This window comes from Panulirus ornatus, chromosome 66 (assembly GCF_036320965.1).
Source record: "Panulirus ornatus isolate Po-2019 chromosome 66, ASM3632096v1, whole genome shotgun sequence".
NCBI classification, from domain to species: domain Eukaryota; kingdom Metazoa; phylum Arthropoda; class Malacostraca; order Decapoda; family Palinuridae; genus Panulirus; species Panulirus ornatus.
Window position 1 is genome coordinate 16,151,774 of NC_092289.1, and position 24,341 is coordinate 16,176,114.

General features: G+C 38.4%; 1 protein-coding gene across 1 annotated transcript in view; it reads left to right on the forward strand.

The window, feature by feature from the left end:
• Nucleotides 1–24,341, forward strand: part of Miro (mitochondrial Rho GTPase) — a 53,248-nt gene that overhangs the window by 12,604 nt on the left and 16,303 nt on the right. Inside the window, exons 5-14 of the mRNA XM_071658493.1 lie at nt 8,208–8,309; nt 8,512–8,553; nt 9,831–9,920; nt 11,859–12,055; nt 12,911–13,103; nt 13,281–13,416; nt 13,575–13,705; nt 16,180–16,392; nt 16,829–17,025; nt 20,053–20,091. Of these exons, the coding sequence (XP_071514594.1) occupies nt 8,208–8,309; nt 8,512–8,553; nt 9,831–9,920; nt 11,859–12,055; nt 12,911–13,103; nt 13,281–13,416; nt 13,575–13,705; nt 16,180–16,392; nt 16,829–17,025; nt 20,053–20,091 (1,340 nt within the window). The remainder of the gene's footprint in view (nt 1–8,207; nt 8,310–8,511; nt 8,554–9,830; nt 9,921–11,858; nt 12,056–12,910; nt 13,104–13,280; nt 13,417–13,574; nt 13,706–16,179; nt 16,393–16,828; nt 17,026–20,052; nt 20,092–24,341) is intronic.

The window sequence follows — 24,341 nt, forward strand, 5'->3', positions numbered from 1 at the left end:
GGTAAACCATGGAAAGTTCTGTGGGGCCTGGATGTGGAAAGGGAGCTGTGGTTTCGGGCATTATTACATGACAGCTAGAGACTGAGTGTGAACGAATGGGGCCATTGTTGTCTTTTCCTGGCGCTACCTCGCACACATGAGGGGGGAGGGGGATGTTATTCCATGTGTGGCGAGGTGGCGATGGGAATAAATAAAGGCAGACTATAAATTCTGTACATGTGTATATATGTATATGTCTGTGTGTGTATATATATGGGTACATTGAGATGTATAGGTATGTATATTTGCATGTGTGGACATGTATGTATATACATGTGTATGGGGGTGGGTTGGGCCATTTCTTTCGTCTGTTTCCTTGTGCTACCTTGCAAATGTAGGAGACAACGACTAAGCAAAATAAATAGATAATAAATAAATACTTAAATTGAATAAAGGATTGCAGTGAAGATACAGTCTGCTTTATCATCAGAATCCTGTTTATCTCATGTATGATGCAGGCAGAGGGCAATTTTTTTGTGTAATATCGTACTTATATATGGAAGTATTTGATATATTGTTAAGTTTCATGCACAAGAATGTGCAGAGAGTTAGAAAGTGTGCAAGGATTTTTCACACCATGCATTAATGTGTTAAATTATTTGTGAAAGTTTGATTTGGGGTTTCTTTAAGTTCATAATTTTATTTTTAATGTCTGTCATATATTTTTTTATGTTTTTCTTTGAGAGGTATGCATGGGACAGAACATTTTGTTGAATTGGATGTATATGGGGGTGACTTGCAGTCAGTACGCTGAACTAGGGTACATGAAATGGTCACAGGAAGGTCTTATTAGTAGATGTGAAGAAATGTGGCTATTTCCTATGTTCCAGAACACTGTTTTACTGAAATGGGAAACAACAAACAAATATTGAAAGAAAAAATCATATTTTATATACCGTTTTGTACAGAAATTATCTGTGTTCCAGTTACCACATAATAGTTCATGCAAAACACATTAAAAGTTGCCCTACAGAATGATTTCTTTTTACTCCAGAACGTGAGCAAACTGTTGATCAGCTGCGTACTGAGGTCAACCGCTCTGATGTGATATGTGTAGTGTACAGTGTTGAGGAGGAAGACACATTAGATAGGGTCACAGGTCACTGGCTTCCCCTCATAAGATCAACTTTAGGACAACAACACCACACGCCAGTCATTCTAGTTGGCAATAAAGTTGATCTAGTAGATTACTCAACCATGGAAGTAAGTGCTGTACTTCTTAGTTTTAATGAAATTGATTGTAAAGAGGGAAACAGAGTTGTAGCTGTGTATAAAAGAAATGAAAACCCTTTGTGTAAGAGATAACTGTAGACTTTTTTATGTAAGCTGTGACGGCTTGGGCAACTTAATAGATTTTTTGCTGCTTGTATATTGAATTTTGTAGGGATATAACAATATTTATTATAGTGGAAAGCTGCTCAGTTACATAATGGAAAGGCATCTCTGTCCAACCTGCCGCCTTCATCTTCATCTGCAATACCATCTTGGATGGTATTGCAGTGGAATTTATTAAAAAAGGGGTGACTGTATTGCTGACTGGTTGGTAAGATTATTTAATGTATGTAAGACTCATGATGAGGTGCCAAAGGATTGGCAGAATGCTTGCATAGTGCCATTGTACAAAGGCAAAGGGGATAAAAGTGAATACTCAAGTTACAGAGGTATAAGTTCGTTGAGTATTCCTGGGAAATTATATGGGAGGGTATTGATTGAGAGGGTGAAGGCATGTACAGAGCATCAGATTGGGGGAGAGCAGTGTGGTTTCAGAAGTGGTAGAGGATGTGTGGATCAGGTGTTTGCTTTGAAGAATGTATGTGAGAAATACTTTAGAAAAGCAAATGGATTTGTATGTAGCATTTATGGATCTGGAGAAGGCATATGATAGAGTTGATAGAGATGCTCTGTTGAAGGTATTAAGAATATCAAGAATATATGTTGTGGGAGGCAAGTTGTTAGAAGCAGTGAAAAGTTTTTATTGAGGATGTAAGGCATGTTTATGTGTAGGAAGAGAGGAAAGTGATTGGTTCCCAGTGAATGTTGTTTGCGGCAGGGGTGTGTGATGTCTCCATGGTTGTTTAATTTGTTTATGGATGGGGTTGTTAGGGATGTGAATGCAAGAGTTTTGGAAAGAGGGGCAAGTATGCAGTCTGTTGGGGATGAGAGAGCTTGGGAATTAAGTCAGTTGTTCGCTGATGATACAGCCCTGGTGGCTGATTCGTGTGAGAAACTGAAGAAGCTGGTGACTGAGTTTGGTAAAGTGTGTGAAAGAAGAAAGCTGAGAGTGAATGTGAATAAGAGCGAGGTTATTAGGTACAGTAGGGTTGAGAGACAAGACAATTGGGAGGTAAATTTGAATGGAGAAAAACTGGAGGAAGTGAAGTGTTTTAGATATCTTGGAGTGGATTTGGCAGCGGATGGAACCATGGAAGCGGAAGTGAATCATAGGGTAGGGGAGGGGGCAAAAGCTCTGGGAGCATTGAAGAATGTGTGGAAGTCGAGAACATTATCTTAGAAAGCAAAAATGGGTATGTTTGAAGGAATAGTGGTTCCAACAATGTTATATGGTTGCGAGGCGTGGGCTATAGATAGAGTTGTGCGGAGGAGGGTGGATGTGCTGGAGATGAGATGTTTGAGGACAATATATGGTGTGAGGTGGTTTGATCCAGTAAGTAATGAAAGGGTGAGAGATATATGTGGTAATAAAAAGAGTGTTGTTGAGAGAGCAGAGGAGAGTGTTTTGAAATGGTTTGGTCACATGGAGAGAAAGAGTGAGGAAATATTGACAGAGGTGGAGGGAACGAGGAGAAGTGGGAGACCAAATTGGAGGTGGAAAGATTGAGTGAAAAAGATTTTGTGTGATCGGGGCCTGAACATGGAGGAGGGTGAAAGGCGTGCAAGGAATAAAGTGAATTGGAATGATGTGGTATACTGGGGTGGACATGCTGTTAATGGATTGAACCAGGGCATGTGAAGCATCTGGGGTAAACCATGGAAAGTTCTGTGGGGCCTTGATGTGGTAAGGGAGCTGTGGTTTCAGTGCATTATACATGACAGCTAGAGACTAAGTGTGAACGAATGTGGCCTTCGTTGTCCTTTCCTAGTGCTACCTCACACACATGCAGGGGAAGGAGTTATTTCATGTGTGGCGGGGTGGCGACAGGAATGAATGAGGGCAGACAGTGTGAATCATGTACATATGTATTTATGTATATGTCTGTGTGTGTATATATATATATGTATACGTTGAGATGTATAGGTATGTATATGTGTGTATGTGGATGTGTATGTATATACATGTGTATGTGGGTGGGTTGGGCCATTCTTTTGTGTGTTTCCTTGCGCTACCTCTAACGCGGGAGACAGCGACAGAGTATAATAAATATAAATAATTAGATACTTAAGGTATCTAAAAGCAGAAAGATAGACTTGTGATTGACTGACTAACCCTGATTCTTAGTGCTGACTTTATTATGTATACATTTATATATGTATACATTGAGATGTATAGGCATGTATATGTGTGTTTGTGGATGTGTATGTATATCATGTGTATGTGGGTGGGTTGGGCCATTCTTTCGTGTGTTTCCTTGCGCTACCTCTAACGCGGGAGACAGCGACAGAGTACAATAAATATAAATAATTAGATACTTAAGGTATCTAAAAGCAGAAAGATAGACTTGTGATTGACTGACTAACCCTGATTCTTAGTGCTGACTTTATTATTTTATCCATAGAAAGTATGGTTTATTTGACTAGTGTTTTTGCTAAAGCAGCTTGCTAGACTTTATATGAATTTGAGGGAGGAAATATATAGAAAACCTACTCCCTCCTACCTTTGTTTCTTTTTTCCAAACTTGTTTGCTGTTTCCTGTGTTACAAAATAGCCCCAGCATCAGACAAAGAAGGGCTGCGCTTGCTTACTTTACTCTCTTGCTGTTATCTTTATCACCTTTGTTATCTTCGTCTTTTGTAGAGCTTAAATTATTTAGCTAGGTAAAATTCCACACGATGGCATTGCCTTCTTGTTGATGACTCATTTACTGGAATTTCACTATCATGGAACGTATGTTTTCAGGAACAATTTCATTTAGTGGAATACTTAAAATCACTTTGATGTAATTTTGAATTTGTAAGTTATGATGAGTCATAGAAAAAGGAGAGTATGAGGATAGGAATGATTGGAGAAGATTGGTTTGGAGGCTTGCAACTGACAAATTTCCAAAAGTTTGCCTGGTATCTGTTGAGAAAAAATCTTTGAATATCCATCTAAAATTAGAAATGAAAATATTGAGCCATTCTCTCTCTCTCTCTCTCTCTCTCTCTCTCTCTCTCTCTCTCTCTCTCTCTCTCTCTCTCTCTCAGGTAGTGATGCGTCAGGTGCAACCATGTTCCTCAGTTAGTGGTGGAACAGGTGAAACTTTGTTCCTCAGGTAGTTGCTGGCAAAGAAGGGAAATGATAATAAGAAACCATAAGTCCTTTTTTACTACAGTATTATCACTACTCTCAATATTGCAATGTACACTTCCAGTTTAATGGAGTGCATCAGGTACATACAGGCTCCAGACATCACTCTCACACATCCACAAACCATGCCCAGTATTTTAACCACTCAAGGATAACCACACTGTGTTTCAAAGAAAAAGATGACTCAGTGGGTAAGACCGATGAACCAATTTCCTATTCCTTGTCTTTCCAATAACTCCACCACAAATCTCTGCAAAACCACCTTAAGCAGCTACAGCCATAAGTGTGGAAGATACAGGTATATTTTTGTGCCGTGCTTTTTGTATTACTGAGTATATTTTTTAAAAGCATTATATCATATACAGGGGGTCCCCGGGCTACGAACGCATTAGGTTCCTGGACCCTGCTCGTAAGTCTATCTGTTTTTAAGTTGGACAGTATAAAGAAATGCCTTAAATTATAGTAAATACTCATACCTGACTGATAATGTTGTAGATATTGTATTCTGAAGTAAGTATAGTTAATAGAACATATTAGGTAACACTGTATGAAAAAGAGATGCAGTTCCATGGTTCGTAAGTATGAGTAATTGATTGTATGTCAGGCTAGGAATTAGATGTTGTTTTTTGGAGCTCATCTTTAAGTATGGGTGTTTGTAGGTTGCATGCCCATAAGTCGGGGCCCCTTGTATGTGTTTGAAAAAGGTTTTCAGTATTCTAGAACATATTTGTATTATGGGGCCAAATTTTTTCTTTGTACCACTTTAAATCACATAATGGAATCCTTAGGAAAGCTGGTTTCACTTACTAGAGTTTAGATTAATTCCTATCTTTTTAGGAACATATCTGTTCTGGTAAGGGGAGAATACCTACAATGAACATTGTAAATGTGCAACCTGAAAGGTAGTAGTGTTGTAGAGGTGCCACAGTTATCTTCTTTCTAAACCTCTATTACATATTAACATGGGTCTCATTCATCTGGTTATGGAGTACTGCTCACATATACCAGGTTGACCTTTCTCCACCTCTCTATCAGATGGTTTCCAATATATTATCACTGCTCTTCAACCAACCTCTTCCATCCCATATAGTTCTCATATTGTGCACAAGTAAATCTGGAAGATTATGGACAAACTGTACGTCATGATACTGATCATTATCTTAATATTTCTTGCAGATTGTTCTGCAGACCATGATGGAATATCCTGAAATTGAGACTTGTGTAGAAGTAAGTATTTTTATTTATTTATGTATTTATTCTATTTTTTTATTATTATTGTCAGATCATGTTGCATTTCTGTATTTCTAAGGTAATGAAGCTCTCATGACTTTCCCATGATAGTAAAAACAGAAATCTCGATTTTTCTGTGTTGATGAATTGGGAAGATTTAGCTAGAGCTCTAAGGAATAGTTGATAGTGTATATGCTGTATAATCACCTATACATAAAAGTGAGTGCTCAAATTACAGAGGTATAAGTTTGTTGAGTATTCCTGGGAAATTATATGGGAGGGTATTGATTGAGAGGGTGAAAGCATGTACAGAGCATCAGATTGGGGAAGAGCAGTGTGGTTTCAGAAGTGGTAGAGGATGTGTGGATCAGGTGTTTGCTTTGAAGAATGTGTGAAAAATACTTAGAAAAGCAAATGGATTTGTATGTAGCATTTATGGATCTGGAGAAGGCATATGATAGAGTTGATAGAGATGCTCTGTGGAAGGTATTAAGAATATATGGTGTGGGAGGCAAGTTGTTAGAAGCAGTGAAAAGTTTTTATTGAGGATGTAAGGCATGTGTCCGTGTAGGAAGAGAGGAAAGTGATTGGTTCTCAGTGAATGTAGGTTTGCGGCAGGGGTGTGTGATGTCTCCATGGTTGTTTAATTTGTTTATGGATGGGGTTGTTAGGGATGTGAATGCAAGAGTTTTGGAAAGAGGGGCAAGCATGCAGTCTGTTGGGGATGAGAGAGCTTGGGAAGTGAGTCAGCTGTTCGCTGATGATACAGCACTGGTGGCTGACTCATGTGAGAAACTGCAGAAGCTGGTGACTGAGTTTGGTAAAGTGTGTGAAAGAAGAAAGCTGAGAGTAAATGTGAATAAGAGCGAGGTTATTAGGTACAGTAGGGTTGAGGGACAGGTCAATTGGGAGGTAAGTTTGAATGGAGAAAAACCGGAGGAAGTGAAGTGTTTTAGATATCTGGGAGTGGATTTGGCAGCGGATGGAACCATGGAAGCGGAAGTGAATCATAGGGTGGGGGAGGGGGTGAAAATTCTGGGAGCATTGAAGAATGTGTGGAAGTCGAGAACATTACCTCGGAAAGCAAAAATGGGTATGTTTGAAGGAATAGTGGTTCCAACATTGTTACATGGTTGCAAGGCATGGGCTATGGATAGAGTTGTGCGCAGGAGGGTGGATGTGCTGGAAATGAGATGCTTGAGGACAATATGTGGTGTGAGGTGGTTTGATCGAGTAAGTAAATAATAGGGTAAGAGAGATGTGTGGTAATAAAAAGTGTGTGGTTGAGAGAGCAGAAGAGGGTGTTTTGAAATGGTTTGGTCACATGGAGAGAATGAGTGAGGAAAGATTGACCAAGAGGATATATGTGTCAGAGGTGGAGGGAACAAGGAGAAGTGGGAGACCAAATTGGAGGTGGAAAGATGGAGTGAAAAAGATTTTGAGTGATCGGGGCCTGAACATGCAAGAGGGTGAAAGGTGTGCATGGAATAGAGTGAATTGGAATGATGTTGTATACTGGGTTCGACGTGCTGTCAATGGATTGAACCAGGGCATGTGAAGCGTCTGGGGTAAACCATGGAAAGTTCTTTTGGGCCTGGATGTGGAAAGGGAGCTGTGGTTTCGGTGCATTATTACATGATAGCTAGAGACTGAGTGTGAACAAATGTGGCCTTCGTTGTCTTTTCCTAGCGTTACCTTGCACACATTTGGGGGAAGAGGGTTGTTATTTCATGTGTGGCGGGGTGGTGATGCGAATGAATAAAGGCAGACTATGAATTATGTACATGTGTATATATGTATATGTCTGTGTGTGTATATATATGTATACGTTGAGATGTATAGGTATGTATATTTGCGTGTGTTGACGTGTATGTGTATACATGTGTATGTGGGTGGGTTGGGCCATTCTTTCGTCTGTTTCCTTGCGCTACCTCGCTAACGCGGGAAACAGTGACAAAGCAAAATGAATGATAATATACATGAAAACTGGTTTAAGATTTGTACTAGTTATACATAGTGAATTATTCTTTTGTTGCATTACAAATATTTTTATGTTAAAACTTCCTTCCTCAATTATTTGGATGTTCTTTGTTACATTGATCGTATACTGAAGTTCTGAACTGTGTTGATATCTGAATCATAAGATCAGGGATCAACAGATCCTTTAATAAAACCACTCTGATCTTTTATTTTCTCAATAGTGACTCTAGCACTTGTCTTCTCCACGAACCTTTAAGAAGTGAAGCTCTTCAGACACAGAAAGACAGCATTCTTCTGTATTAGTTAGAACCTAACACATCTTATAAATTGGGTAGTACCAACAGTAGAAAAAAATTAGTTTGAGAAGTGAAGTGGAAAAAATAGAAGGAAGTAACTAACAGAGACAGAACTTAGTTTAAGACTATTTGTTATACAGTAGAATGTATTTGTATGTTGTACTGTATGTTCACTCTTTTTTTCTTATTCTATACAGTGCTCAGCAAGAACACTGAAGAACATATCTGAAATGTTTTATTATGCTCAGAAGGCTGTACTTCACCCAACATCTCCTCTGTATATACTAGAAGAAAGAGATGTAAGCATTCAGAATCATTGTTTTCTTTAGCAGTACCACTTAATGTTAAGAAGTATATAGTGCTAAAGTATTTTTAGAATTATTTATGAAGTTTGTGATATGATGATTAAAGTTTTGATGGGTTTAATGTAGTCATTTGTAAATAATGAATATATATTCAACTGATTTTTTATGTACTTTTATTTGGTATTTCTGATTTCAGCTGACAGAAAAATGCAAGAAAGCACTGATTAGAATTTTTAAGGTGAGTATGTAGATGTACTTATATGAAGTTTTCATTTTCTTGTCATGAATATTTTTACCTTGTGGAGGATGAAGATGTATTTCTAAGCAAGCCACTTTTATCAAGAATACCATCACTCTCTGGAAAACTCACAAGGAATTACAGGGAGAAACATGATACTTTGAGGTGATTTGGGCACGTTGAAGGAACATAACACTGGGTTTTACAAGGAGATTATATGATAGTACAATTGAAATTGTTGGTGTGAGACTACCACCTGTGACTTGGGGAAATACAGTAGAAGAGTTCTTGAAGGAGAGAAATGGTGGAAGAATGCATAGAATAGTGTATGCAAAGGATGGATAAGTGGAGACTTTTGCTATGGCCACCTACCTGATGGGAGTTCCTGAAGGGAATGGGCATCAGAGATGTAGATAGTTTGGTGGATAGTGGATTTGGATGACATTTCTCTTAGTCAAACCTCAACTCAACAGACTTTGGAAACAGTGAACTCTGTTCACCAGTTGCAAGAAAGTAGTTGATACTGAAATGGACTTGGTCCAGCATCTTTCTCTTGAGCCAAGTGCCGGCATCCCTCTCGAACCCTGTTGACAACAACATCATTGATGCTATGCATGTTTTGCTTTGATGTCAGTGTTTTTTCTTTCTTTTTTGCATCATTAACATATAAAATGGAGAGAACTAAGCAACCATTGCCCCTAAAGATGGAGATATGAAAATATAGCAAATGAATTGTGTGTTGTGCAAAAACTAAAGTTGATTAAGAAGCTGGAGTCTGATGTATTGGCCAGTAAGAGGCCATTAAAGAATTGCTGATCATCACCACAAACCCTCTACTAATAAGAGGCCATGGGGCATCCCTGCTTCACATACTCAGATTAAAAGTAATTCTGGGTCATCACTGTTGATCACAGTAATATAAGCTTAGAAGCATAATGCTAAATGGCTGTAATTTATTGAGGAGGCTAATAGATTGAGAAAACTGGAACTCTTCTTTCTGTTGAGGGAATATAATCGTAAGATATTGAAATAATCAGAATTGATTTTCAGAAATCATGTAAAGAATATTAGTTTCTCATTAATTTTTATTTTTATATAACTTTTCTTTCACCTGAGATGGCCTTGATTAGAGTATGTTATTTGCCCATGCATTTGGTTGCTATGAAAAACTTCTTATTAACTTAGTTTGAGTTTATATTATAGCTATGCACAAATGCATCACTTCATGTTTATATAGTTAAAAGAGGTACATAAAAACAATGACTTCATCCATACAGGTTTGTGACACTGATAATGATGGTCTGCTTAATGACCAAGAACTCAACACCTTCCAGCGACGCTGCTTCAATGCTCCTCTTAACCCTCAGGTATGATGTGTGTATATGTATCACATACTAATTATCTCCTTTATGGTCAGTCCCATGACTATGAGGGACTTTTTTTGGAAATCTGTTGGAAGCTTTTATTCATCTCTCTATTTTCTCCTTTCACACACTCTCCCAAACTTGACCAACTTTTCCAGCTTCTTACTCAAATCTGCCACCAATGCCATTTCATCAGCAAACAACAATCAGATCACTTCTCAGGCCCTTTCACCCCCTGCAAACTGCATACCTGTCCCTCTTTCCAAGACTCTTGCATTTACTTTTCTCACTACAGCATCCATCAGTTGGTTAAACAGCCATGATGACATCACATACTCATGCCTCAGATTCACCTTCACCCGGGACTACTCACCCTCCCCTCTACCTTCTTGCATACATACTTTATGCTCTTGGTATACACTTCTGCTTCTAATAGCTTTCCTCTCACATCATATATTCTACCATAACAAGCTTTCTGTCCATCTAGCCAGCTAGCTATCTATATCTCTGACAAATGTTCCCAACTGGAACTTCCTCAAGATGGTGACCATGGCAACAGAGTCTCCATGGCTAGTGAACTTCAGTGCTGCTTCTTAGCCTTTAGTGCCTCACTCTTAACAAGTCAATGGCAGAGGACAACTCTAGTGCAGTGTTTGCTGAGGATCCTACATAATGTTCTTACTGACTTCTTGTACCTAACACACTTTCTCCAGGTCCATAAATGCCACGCAAATCCCTCCATTTGTGAAAGTATATCACATGCTCATTCTGTAAAGTAAGCATCTGATCTACATATTTTCTACTACTACTGAAATCACATTGTTCCTCCCAAGTCTGATTTTTTAAGCATGCCAACACCCTTTCAGTCACCACTATACCATATGACTTATCAGGTACACCCAACAAACATATACCTCTGTAATCTTAACACTCTCTTCTATCCCTCTTGCCTTTTATACAGTGGCATTGTACATACATTTGGCTCCATGATTCATATGTGCATTGAAATTTCTAACAAACCAATCAACAACACAGTCATCCCTTTTCTTCAGAAATTTAACTGCAGTTCCATCCTCTCCAGCTGCCTTGCCATATTTCATTTTATGCAAGGCATTCACCACCACCTTTTAAACACTACACCAGTTGTCATGACTCTCACTTCGCATACCTCCCCAACCCAAACCTCCTACATTTGTCATCATGTCATCAAACACATTTAACACACCTCCAAAGTACTCAATCAATCTCCTCTTCACCTAGGCACTGTCTGTTACCACCTTCCTATTTGCCCTCTTCACCGATGTTCCCATGTGTTCTCATGTTTTTTTTCTATCAAACTCCTTCCAGTACATCCTATACTTCCTGAAGTTTGCTGATACTTGCTCACCCAACTCTCATTTGCCCTCTTTTTCAGCCCCAGCATCTTCCTCTTGACCTCTTGCTGATTTCTTTTGCACATCTCCATGTCACTCACACACTTTTTCTGTATCACCCATGCATTTCTCTCATCTCTTCTCTTTTGTCATCCTACCACTCTAGCCTTTCTCACATGCCCACTTCCCACCTCCTTCATGTCTCACTTCTCTTGCACATACTAGCATTGCTTCCCTCCCATTCCTCACCCACTACCCTAGCTTCATTTACTCTTACCTTTGGTATTCTGCACACACTGTCTCTTTTGGTATTTTTTTGCACAAGTCTCTTTTCCAAGCTCACTTTTTTTCATGTGGTAAACAGCCACTAAATAGTTGTATTATAAGAATATCTGAGTGTTTAGGTTCTTTGAATATAAATATTTGAAAGAGATACCTAGATTTAAGTAAGAGAAACAGTTTGATGGATATGGCTATACAGATTAGGCTTGAAAATGTAAGATTTTTATATCTTCATAAGATTTTTTTGTAAAGAAGTGCGACTATCAAGATTTTTGTTTATTGACAGGCATTGGAAGAGCTCAAGACAGTTGTGCGACGAAATGTATCCGATGGTGTTCATGCTGATTCCCTTACTCTACGTGGCTTCCTATTCCTTCATCGCTTATTTATTCAGCGTGGTCGCCATGAGACAACATGGACTGTTTTAAGAAAATTTGGTTATAACGACAACCTTCAACTTTCAAAGGACTATTTATTTCCACCGTAAGTCACCTGCTTTGCCAAGAAAAAAATGTAAGCAAAATCCTAATTAACTAATTCTGCATTTCAGCTATTTCATAATGGATGTCAACCAAAAGTTCCTTCTTTTTTCTCTCCACATGTGACAGTCAACCTTAGATTTAATTATCATGAACTGTTAGATATTATAGAATCATGAAATGAAAAATAAAGTTACCAAGTACAGTGGCTTCCTCCCTCTCAGATGACCAACAGTTGCAATCATACCATGATTAGTGTCATTATAAGAATAGGTTTAGTAAAATGAGAAAAAGGTTATTGGGATTATGATGAAGACAACTAAAAGATTTTATGGAAAGAAGCTGAATTTTAATGGAAAGTGATGACTGATTATGAACATAGGGTAAAGAACGTAAATTTTTGGTAAAAGATTTTAGAATTTTTGGCAGGAGAATATGAAAGCATGCCAGTTTCAGAAAAAAGGATGAAGGGCAGTTTGAGGAAGGAAGTATGTTTCCTTTTAACCTAGTTTATATATTTATTTATTATACTTGGTCACTGTCTCCTACGTTAGTGAGGTAGTGCAAGGAAACAGACGAAAGAATGGCCCAATCCACCCACATACACATGTGTATACATAAATGCCCACACACACATATATACATACCTATACATTTCAACATATGCATACTTATACATACAGACATATACATATATACACATGTACACATCCACACTTGCTGCCTTCATCCATTCCCGTTGCCACCCGACACACATGAAGTGGCACCCCCTTTCCCCCGTGCATGCATGAGGTAGCAGAAAAGGGTAGATTGCAGGGAAATTTATTTTATTCATATTGTTTATTCCTTGTCCATCCAGCCTGCGAGTTCCACCTGGTTGCAGCACAGAGCTTAATCATGCTGGCTATTCCTTCCTTACAAGTCTGTTTCAAAAATATGATCATGACAAGGACAATGCATTAAGCCCACAGGAGCTCATTGATCTCTTCTCCACTTGTCCTGTCATGCCTTGGGGTCCAGATGTCCTTAATTCAGTTCACACAAACGAAAAGGTAAGCTTTAGTGTAGTTGCATTGGAGTTATGTTCTTATATGTTTTGCAAGCTGTCATTAGATGGAAAACTGTATCGACATTAAATTGGGAAAATTTCTTTTGTTATTTACAAAGTAGTACTTTTTCATTTAACTTTAATAGGAAATATCATTGACAACATTACTATATTTCTTCAGGGATGGATTACGTTACAGGGCTATTTAGCCCAGTGGACTCTTTGGACCCTACTAGATATTCAGAGAACTTTAGAATACTTTGCTTACCTTGGCTATTGTGGCTCAGGTGATGACAATCAGCTCTCTGCTATCACAGGTATTGTCCTGTTATCTGATGTTGAATGTAATGCACATTACTAAGTGAGAAATTATCTTAAACAGGCCCCATATTTCATGTGGTTGTATACTGATGGAAAGTAACTTTGGTTATATAAGAATGTATGATAAAACTCATTGTGCTCTTTAATGTGACAGTGACCCGAGAGAAACGAATAGACCTTCAAAAGAAGCAAACCATGCGGAATGTGTACCAGTGCCATGTTATTGGGCCTCGTGATGCTGGAAAGACAACCTTCTGTCAAGGACTCCTCGGCAGAACTTTAGAGGTAAAGTATCCTTACTTTAGAATTTAGGGTCACAGGGGCCTTGGGTTCTCAGGGGCCAAGTATATTTGAAAAAGAAGTATTTTTATTTATGTTTAGTATTGTGAAAATGTTGTGTATGAAATGATTTGAGTTGATAACTAAAAGTGTTGAATTGATTCATAATGTACATTGAAATGTAAATAAGGCACATGAATAACGGAAATGCTAATGCCCCATCCACAAATGTGGCCTTTTTTTGTCTTTTCCTGGTGCTACCTTGCTGAAGCAGAGGGGTAGCGATTCTGTTTCCTGTGGGACAGGGTAGCACCAGGAATGGGTGAAAGCAAACAAGTATGAATATGTACATGTGTATATGTCTGTGTAGTATGTATATGTTGATATGTATATGTGCATGTATGGGCTTTTATGTATATGTGGTTTCAGTGCATTGCACATGACAGCTAGAGACTGAGTGTGAATGAATGTGATCATTTTTGTCTGTTTTCCTGGCATTACCTCGCTGAAGCAGGGGATAGTGATGCTGTTTTCCTATGGAACGAGGTAGTGACAGGAATGATTGAAGGCAAGCAAGTATGAATATATACATGTGTATATGTATGTATATGGTGATATTTTTTTTTCATACCATTTGCCAATTCCCGCATTAGCAAGGTAGCGCTAAGAACAGAGGACTGAGCCTTTGAGGGAATATCCTCACTTGGCCCCCTTCTCTCCTCCCCTTTTAGAAAATTAAAAAAAAACGAGGGAAGGATTTACAGCCCCCCGCGCCCTCCCCTTTTAGTCGCATTGTACGACACACAGGTAAAATACATGTATATGAGTGGATGGGCCATTCTTTGTCTGTTTCCTGGCACTACCTTGCTGATGCAGGAAACAGCAATTATAATTATGTATAATTATAATAACAGTGATAAAAAAGATGTGTATATGAGTGGATGGGCCATTCTTTCTTTGTCTGTTTCTTGGCTCTACCTTGCTGATGTGGGAAATGGCGATCATGTATAATGAAAAAATACTTAAAATGCATACAGTATTAGTTTGGACAGAAAGAGATGAAGGGAAAGTGCATGCCATATGAAATATTAGTAAAAAGCATGTAGTTTGGAAAACATAAAGATTGATGGCAGGTTGATTTAGTTGAACTGTTAAAGTGAATGAGAACCCATTTTGTCTTTATCTTGTATTTTTTATTTAGATAAGTTAGCTGCATGCATTTCCACCCCTCTGACATGACATATTCAACAGCTGAATGACCATCCACTAGGCATACTTTGTTACTAAATTGGAGGGAGTGACTGTTTCAGCTGTCATACCATTGGCTGACTTGGTTTTGACTAATCAAGAGTCTCATTTTTATTTAATACTTCCATGGTGTAACGGGTAGCATATTTGACCATGATACATTCATCAGCCTCCCAGATTCAAGTGCATGGGTTCGAATCCTGGTTGTGACAGTCATTGTACAGTCAACACAGCTATTTATCCTCCCATAAGGGTTGGTCGATATAATGGGTATCTAGCTTGGGGTCCTTTGTATATCAACTGACTTACATATCTTCTGTCTCATTCTTGTATCTTCCCTGATGATATCAGTACAGGGAAGTACCCTTGGGAACTTATCATGTTTCATTTTCCTGTTGTTATATTCACATATACATATATGCACATATACATATTCATACTTTCTCGCCTTGATCCATTTCCGGCTCCACCCTGCCCTGCAGGAAACAGCCTCACCACCCCAGTGTCAGTGAGGTAGCACCAGAAAACAGACAAAGAAAGGCCAAATCTGCTCACTAATTATCTATCATGTGTAATGTACCAAAACCACTGCTTCCTATCCGCAGACCTTTTTATAGTTTACCACAGACATTTCACATGCCCTGGTTCAGACCATTGATGGCATGTCGACCCCAGTTTACCACGTCGTTCCAGTTCACTCTGTTCCATGGATACCTTTCACTCTCCTGCATATTCAGGCCCTACTTGTTCAAAATCATTTTCTATCCTACAATCTCCAATTTAATTGGGTTCCTGCTTCTCCTTGTTCCCTCCGCTTCTGACACATGTATCCTCTTTGTCAACCTTTCTTCACTTATTCTCTCCATATTTCCAAACCATTTCAATACACCCTCTTCTGCTCTCTCACATCACACTCTTTTTAATTGCACACCTCTCTCTTACCCTTTCATTACTTACTCAATCAAACCATTTTTCTTGTCTCTGTTATCATGAGTCTTCTCAAATCCATGGGTTGGATAAGTTGCATACAGCCTATCATATCACTCATAAACATTTTGCATACAGCCTATTATATCACTCATAAACATTTTCATCCTCTATTGCCTTCCACTTTTTTAATTTGTGTTTTTTTGCATATCTTTTGCTTTGTGGATTGCTGTATATTATTTCAAATGATGGAGAATTGTATGTTTTGAATTTCATAATGCCGTAAAGCCCTATGTTCTCAACAGGAAGTGCAGGATATTCCCGGTGATAGACTTTCACGGCACACCATCAGTACCTTGCAAGTTTATGGCCAAGAAAAGTATTTGGTTTTGCATGATATAGATGTCCACAACATAACTGATGCCCTCATGCCCAATGAAGTCCAGTGTGATGTAGCCTGCTTAGTGTATGATATTTCAAATCCAAAATCATTTGAATATGTTGCTAGGATATACTTGGTGAGTTTTCAGATCATAAGTGACTGATATCAGTGCTAATTTCATGCATGGTGCATATTTTATTCATTTTTCTTTTTTTGACAAATTTCTTGATATTCATGAAATATGAATTGAACTTGCATGGTATCATTCTTCATTCAAAACTGGAAAATAGTGTCTTTTGATAAATTCATTTAATGGAAGATAACCAAACCAGCTTCCTGAAGTCTTTCCCAGATGTTATACATGCCAATGGATCTTTGACATTTGATTAACATAGATGTTTAAGAAAGTCGTAATAATACTGTAAATGCGTACAACATTATTGCCAGTTAAATATTATACTTAAGTGAAATATGCCATGAATTTTATGAATTCTCTTTTTTTACATGACAGTGGAAAATTGTACATGATATGGATTAGAAGCTTTGTTGAACTCCTGCATTCTTTTCATCAGAAATACTTCAGTGAAACATCAATCCCAGTATTGTTTGTGGCCAATAAGAGTGACATGTCTACAGCACGTCAGGACTATATCCATCAGCCAATCTCTTTCTGTCACAAGCACAAGATTCCTCCACCCCATACATTCTCTTCGGCATTCCAACCAAAGAAAGATATCTACACCAAGCTGGCAACAATGGCAGCATACCCGTAAGTGTGATTTCTCCGAATTGGTTTGCAGTTTCTGTAAATAGATACGCATATGTGATTCTGCCACTATTGATGTGCATAACTACATATCAGAAGTGTCATAATTAATGGAATTGCATTAGAAATGTAAGTAACAGTAGTTTTTCAGTGTTTGCAATATGTTTAATGACAAATTCCAAAGTAGATATGATGAATTAGCCCTTCTCCCCAATAAACCAAGGAGTGTGTACATACATATTTATGTATGTTGCAATAGAATCACTATGATGCACATGGTATATGTATGTGTGCGGGCAGACTCATACATATGTATGTATGTATGTTGTAGTGGAATCACAGTTATACATGTGATATATGTATGTATGAGAGTGCTGAAATGGGGACAATGAGTGAGGAAAGGATAACTAAGAGGGTATACGTGTCAGAAATGAAGGGAACGAGGAGAAAGGAAGGAAGTGGTTGATGGATTGCGTGAACAGTGCTCTGAATGCTTGGGACCTGAATGTGCTGGAGGGTGTGTGGAGTGCAAGGAATAGAGCAGATTGGAATGATGTGGTTTGATTTGATGTGGGAATGATGTGTTGTTACTAGGCTGAAGCAGTTGGAGGAAACCACAGAAAGATCTGTGGGGTCTGATTGTGGATAGAAGGCTCTGGTTGTGATGCATTATACATGACAGCTAAAGAGTAAATATAAGCAAATAAGGCCATTTCTTCTTCTGTTCCTGGCACTGCCTACAAGTACAGGAATGGCAAAAATTTAATTTGCAAGTAAAAGAGAAAGGGGATTCGTTTAGGCAGTACTTACAGAGAAGGAATGCATATGGCTTTGGGATGTATGAGCAAAAATGGGAGGAGTTCAAGAGGAAGGTGCAGGGTTTGAAAAAGAGGGAAATTGGAGTTGGGGTGAGCAATTATCAATAAAATTTATGGAGAATAAAGTGTTTTGGAAGGAGGTTAATAATGTGCAGAAAACAAGAGAACCAATAGGAATATTGGTTAAGGGGACAAAAGGGGAAGTGGTAACTGGTAGTGATGAAGTGAGGAGGACATGGAGTGAGTGTTTTGAAGGACTGTTTAGTGTGGCAGATGTAGGGTGTTTAGGTTGGGATTGGTATGCAAAGTGAGAGTCATGGAGAGCAGTTTGGTGAAGAGAAGAGATGGTGAAAGCTTTATATGGGATGAAATGTGGCAAGTTGGCTGGAGTGGATGGTATTGCCATTGAATTTATAAAGAAAAGTGGTGACTCTGTAGTTGATTGGCTAGTAAGGGTTTTCAATGTATGTGTAGATCATGATGAGGTGCCTGAGGCTTGGCAGAATGCATATATAATGCCATTGTATGAAGGCAAAGGGGATTAAGGTGAGTGTTCAAATTACAGAGTTATAAGTTTGTTGAGTGTTCCTTGTGAGTTGTATGGGGGGTAGTGATTGAGAGCATCAGACTAGGGAGGAACAGTGTGATTTCAGAAGAGGTAGAGGATGTGTGAATCAGGTGTTTGCTTTGAAAAATGTGTGTGAGAAATACTTAGAGAAATGGATGGATTTGTATATAGCATTTATGGATGTGGAGAAAGCTTATGATAGGGCTGATAAAGATTCCTTGTGAAATGTCTTAGGAATATACTGTTAGGTAGAAAAGCTGCTGGGAGCCATGAGGATCTTTATCAAAGGTGTAAGGCATGTGTGTGAGTAGGAAGAGAGGAGAGAAAATGGTTCTAAGTGAAGATTGGTCATCAGCAGGGATATGTGATGTCATCATAATTGTTTGATTTGTTTATGGGTTTCAGTGTATGTATGGATCATGTTGAGGTACCTAAGTATTGGCAAAATGCATGTATAGTGCCACTGTATGAAGGGAAGGTAAGTGCTAGAACTGCAGAGGTATAAGGTTTGCTAAGTGTACCTGGTAAGTTGTATGGGAGAATGCTGATTGTGAGGGTGAAGGCAAATGCAGAGCATGAGACTGGGGGAGAACAATTTTGATTCAGGAGTTGTAGATGTGTTGATTAGGTGTTTGCATTAAATTTAAGAATGCATGTGAGACATGGTGAGAGAAACAGAATTATTTTTATACAGCATTTATGGATCTGGAGAAAGCATGTGATAGTTCTTGGCGTCTACCCCAAACCAAAGGGCCCATCACCGAGCCCCTGCCTTTTCCATGCTTCTAGTGATTAAGATTGGCCAGTCCTTTAAATAATGTTTATTACCTAAACTTTTAATGCTTCAGTAGTAATACCCAAGAAAATCCTGTGGTTTTGATAATTTTTCTGCACTTAATCATATAGATATAACGTTAAATGTAAGTTTCTGTAACTTCCTTACACAGGTTTGGCCAGTCTTAGACATTGTGTTTTTCCTAGATTAGGAGGTGAAGTCGTAATTTTTGAGAAAAAGAAGATAATATTTTTTGTGCTGCTCTTTGTAAGTGAATTGAAAAAGAATTACTATTTTTATTCACACTGGGGAAGACAAAGAAAAAAAATCAAGTGCACACCAAAAGAGTTGAAACTAAACTAAGATTGATGGATAGATAGATAGAAAGTACATATATAGATAATCTTTTAAAAAAGTCATATTTACAGGATAAGTTTAGAAATAGTATATAGTACCAGATGATAATTGCTCATGTTAGTGTTACATATGAGTAACTGATCAGCTCCAAATTTCTTTTTCGCACATTATCAGACCAAAAGCTTTCTCTCCATAAACGTATTGTATTTGATTGTCTTGAAGGTATTTAGTGATGCATATTTATTTTATATTCTTAGAGCTGTCCCCAGAGGTGTATTCTTAATTAAACAAATGAATTCAGGTTTCTTTATTATTGGGCACTGAAAAAATACTGTCTTTCAAGAGTTATTCCATGAGTACTAGGTATCTGAAACACATGCATAAAAACCAGATGAGTTAAGGCTGTTCTTAGATACTTATTACAGCTTCTGCAGTTTTGTGTTATGATTAACATGCATAAGATACTGCATTTATGTATTACCAAGTTATTTTAACCCTCATTCTTCTCTTAGCCGATTTCAAGCAGCTTGGATGCTGTTTTACCGAAGCAGGTTTGTAGTTTTTAGCATGTAGAATAGATTTTGCCAGTCTTGCCCAATCAAAGTTTAGTTTTGTCATCTTACTCTTATTTAAGTTGTATGTTCAGAAAATGTTGTTGGAATGCATTTCCTTAGTTGTTATTCCTTAAACTTTGATTTTAAGTCATCAGATGGGGTCACTAGATATTTCTCACCTCCATATAATGAGTCATCCTGTAAAGATGAACAAGTATGGAAATAATTGTATTTTGGAAGTTATGTTTAAGCGATAAACATTAGATGTGAGAGATACGTCTGGAAATCTGAAATGTCACACATCATCAGAAGGCTCAAAATCAAAAATAATATTGTTGCTCTTGTTCATTGTACATTTTCTTATATCCAAAAATCTGTAAGTTTAAATGCTTTCATGCATTTTGGTATACCCTCATAGTAAATCCAGTAGCTGTAGTATTGTGTTAATATGGTATTTTCTATTTCTATTTGAGTAAGATATTTTTAACTAGAAGTTAATATTTTGTTATGTAAACAAGAAGATGCCTGTATACATACATACATATATATATATATATATATATATATATATATATGTACCTCACCTTCCTGCTTCAGGATCCCTTTCTTTGGGTATATGCAGCACTGAGGAAGCCAGAAGCACCTACTGGGTGGGACTTCAGGTCATGAAGTGTGGTGATGTTGCATGTTTGTTTTTATGTGGGTGAGTGCAGGATAACTGAGTTGTAAGTTTTGGGTGTCTTCAGTATGGAAGCTACATATTGAACACGAGGGGTCTTGTGATATGTTGGTATTGATAACATTGGAAAGATAGTTTATGTTCAAAATGTAGATGATAAAGTGCAACTCCTATATGCCCAGGAGTGCAGCATGGAGATGGATTAAAATTTGGTTGGGATGGTGGTGGTTTTGTGTTTTTTCTCTATTGTATTTTTCGAGGAGAGGGGAATCTGTTTCTGTAAGTTATTGGTGTGAAATAGAGTAAACTTTCTTCTACGTGGGTGTTGATTGATGGTGATTAAGTGGTATCAAGCATATTTCAGAGAGATTCTTTTTGAATAATTTTTGATTTGTTATGCAGATGTTGAGTGTTTTTAACTGATGATTATTGCAAGTGCTCTGTATTGTGTGGTTTGCAGCTTAGTTATAATCTGCTTTTGACAGGATGAACGACCAGGCAGGTGGGGCATACTGGTAGCTGAGGGTCAAGCAGATGAATTGTTTGCAGAAAATACTTAAGGAGTAATTTTCCTGTCCAAAGTTGGTGCCAGTGTGTTTTTGCTATGGCCTTAATTTTCATATGGTGTCAATCCATCCATTCCCCTGTCATCAGGAGGAGATTCATTAATTGGTCCATGAAGACACCAGAACAAAGTTCTGATATGTGCTGGTAGAAAGGTTTCTCCGGGTTCTTGCATAACTGTTGCAGTTTTGTATGTAAAAAAACTATGTAATTTTCCCATATCTCTAATTAGAACTTGATCATGAGATGCATTGAGACATTATGGTCTCTTCTTTCCTAGCAGTCCTGTATTGAATTACATTTTGTGCATCTTCATTTATTAGGTCTCTTTTTTTTCTGTCTTCAGAGTAAATCATATCTCTCGTCACCCATGGTTTGTTTGGTTTAATGTTAGGTTTTACGGAAGTCCCAGTCTCGCTGAACCAGTCTGGCAACAGATGTTTTTCCGTAGCTTGAAAATTTAGCTACCATATTGTGACCTTTTGTTTGTATATCATAGTGTTAAAGGCAGGTGCATTTGGGTCTGGCTAACAAAGTTGTGGATTTCAGGGAGGTAATTGGGGAGTTATATGGGAGGTGATTGGTGGGGTAGTCATGAATTATGGCCAGAAGCATTTGAGCCTGTTGCCATACTTTTTAATAAACTGTTGCCATTATCTTGAGAAAATTAAGATTGATGTACATTTCTAAGAGTTGTCAGTGGATTATCCTCTGTACATAGGTCAACAAATTTACCAAGAATGCTAGTTGTTTGAGCCTTGAGTTTCTATGACTGCATTATTTACAGAAATTCCTACAGGAATGCCATTTTTGTTCACACAAACAGACACTCAAACACACACACACACACACATACATTTATTTTTTTATACTTGATTGCCACTTCCCACAACAGCAAGGCAGCACCAGGAAACAGATAAGAAAGAATGGCCCATCCACTCTTATACACATGTACATACATAAACACTCATGCACGCACATATACTTACATATACATATCAACATATACATACACAGACAATTACATATGTTTCATTTTTTTATTATACTTTGTTGCTGTCCCCAGCGTTAGTGAGGTAGCACAAGGAAACAGATGAAAGAATGGCCCAACCCATCCACATACACATCTATATACATAAATGCCCACACACACACACATATCCATACCTATACATTTCAACATATACATACACAGACATATATATACGCATGTATATATTCGTACTTGCTGCCTTCATCCATTCCCATCGCCATCCCACCACACATGAAATGTCACCCCCCTCCCCTCACGCATGCGAGAGGTATCACTAGGAAAATACAACAAAGGCCATGTTCGTTCACACACTGTCTCTAGCTGTCATGTGTAATGCACCTAAACCACAGCTCCCTTTCCTCATCCAGGCCCCATAAAACTTTCCATGGTTTACCCTAGATGCTTCACATGCCCTGCTTCTATCCATTGACAGCACATTGACCCTGGTATACCACATGGTTCCAATTCACCCTATTCCTTGCATGACTTTCATCCTCCTGTATGTTCAGGCTCTGATTGCTCAAAATCTTTTTCACTCTATCCTTCCACCTCCAATTTGGTTCCCCACTTCTTGTTCCCTCCACCTCTGACACATATACCCTCTTTGTAAATCTTTCATCACTCATTCTCTCCATGTGACCAGACCATTTCAGTACACCCTCTTCTGCATCTCTCAACCACACTCTTTTTATTACCACACATCTCTCTTACCCTTTCGTTACTTTCTCGATCAAACCACCTCACACCACATATTGTCCTCAAACATCTCATTTCCAACACATCCAGCCTCTTCCACACAACCCTATCTACAGCCCATGCCTTGCAACCATATAACATTGTTGGAACCACTATTCCTTCAAACATACCCATTTTTGCTGTCCGAGATCATGTTCTTTCCTTCCACACATTCTTCAATGCTCCCAGAAAATTCACTCCCTCCCCCACCCTGTGACTCACTTCTGCTTCCATGTTTCCATCCACTACTAAATCCACTCCTAGATATCTAAAACATTTCACTTCCTCCAGTTTTTCTCCATTCAAACTTACCTCCCAGTTGACTTGTCCCTCAATCCTACTGAACTTAATAACCTTGATCTTATTCACGTTTACTCTCAGCTCTCTTCTTTCACACACTTTACCAACTACTTCTCCAGTTTCTCATGCTAATCAGCCACCAGTGCTGTATCATCAGCGAACAACAACTGAATCACTTCCCGAGCCCTCTCATCCACAACAGACTGCATACTTGCCCCTCTCTCCAAAATTCTGGCATTCACCTCCGTAACAACCCCATCCATAAACAAATTAAACAACCATGGAGACATTATGCACTCCGCCACAAACCGACATTCACTGAGAACCAATCACTTTCCTCTCTTCCTATTCATACACATGCCTTACATCCTTGATAGAAACTTTTCACTGCTTGTAACAACTCACCTCCCATGCCATATACTCTTAATACCTTCCACAAAGCATCTCTATCAACTTTATTATATGCCTTCTCCACATCCATAAATGCTACATACAAATCAATCTGTTTTTCTAAGTATTTCTCACATAAATTCTTCAAAGCAAACACCTGATCCACACATCCTCTACCACTTCTGAAACCACACTGCTTTTCCCCAGTCTGATGCTCTGTACATGCCTTTACCCTCTCAATCAATACTCTCCCATATAATTTCCCAGGAATACTCAACAAACTTATTCCTCTGTAATTTGAACACTCACCTTTATCCCCTTTGCCCTTGTATAATGGCACTATACATGCATTCCTCCAATCCTTAGGCACTTCACCCTGAAACATACATACATTGAATATCCTTACCAACCAGTCAAGAACACAGTCACCCTCCTTTTTTGATAAATTCCACAGCAGTACTATCCAAACCCGCCGCCTTTCCGACTTTCATCTTATGCAGAGCTTTCACTACTTCTCTGTTTACCAAACCGTTCTCCATGACCCTC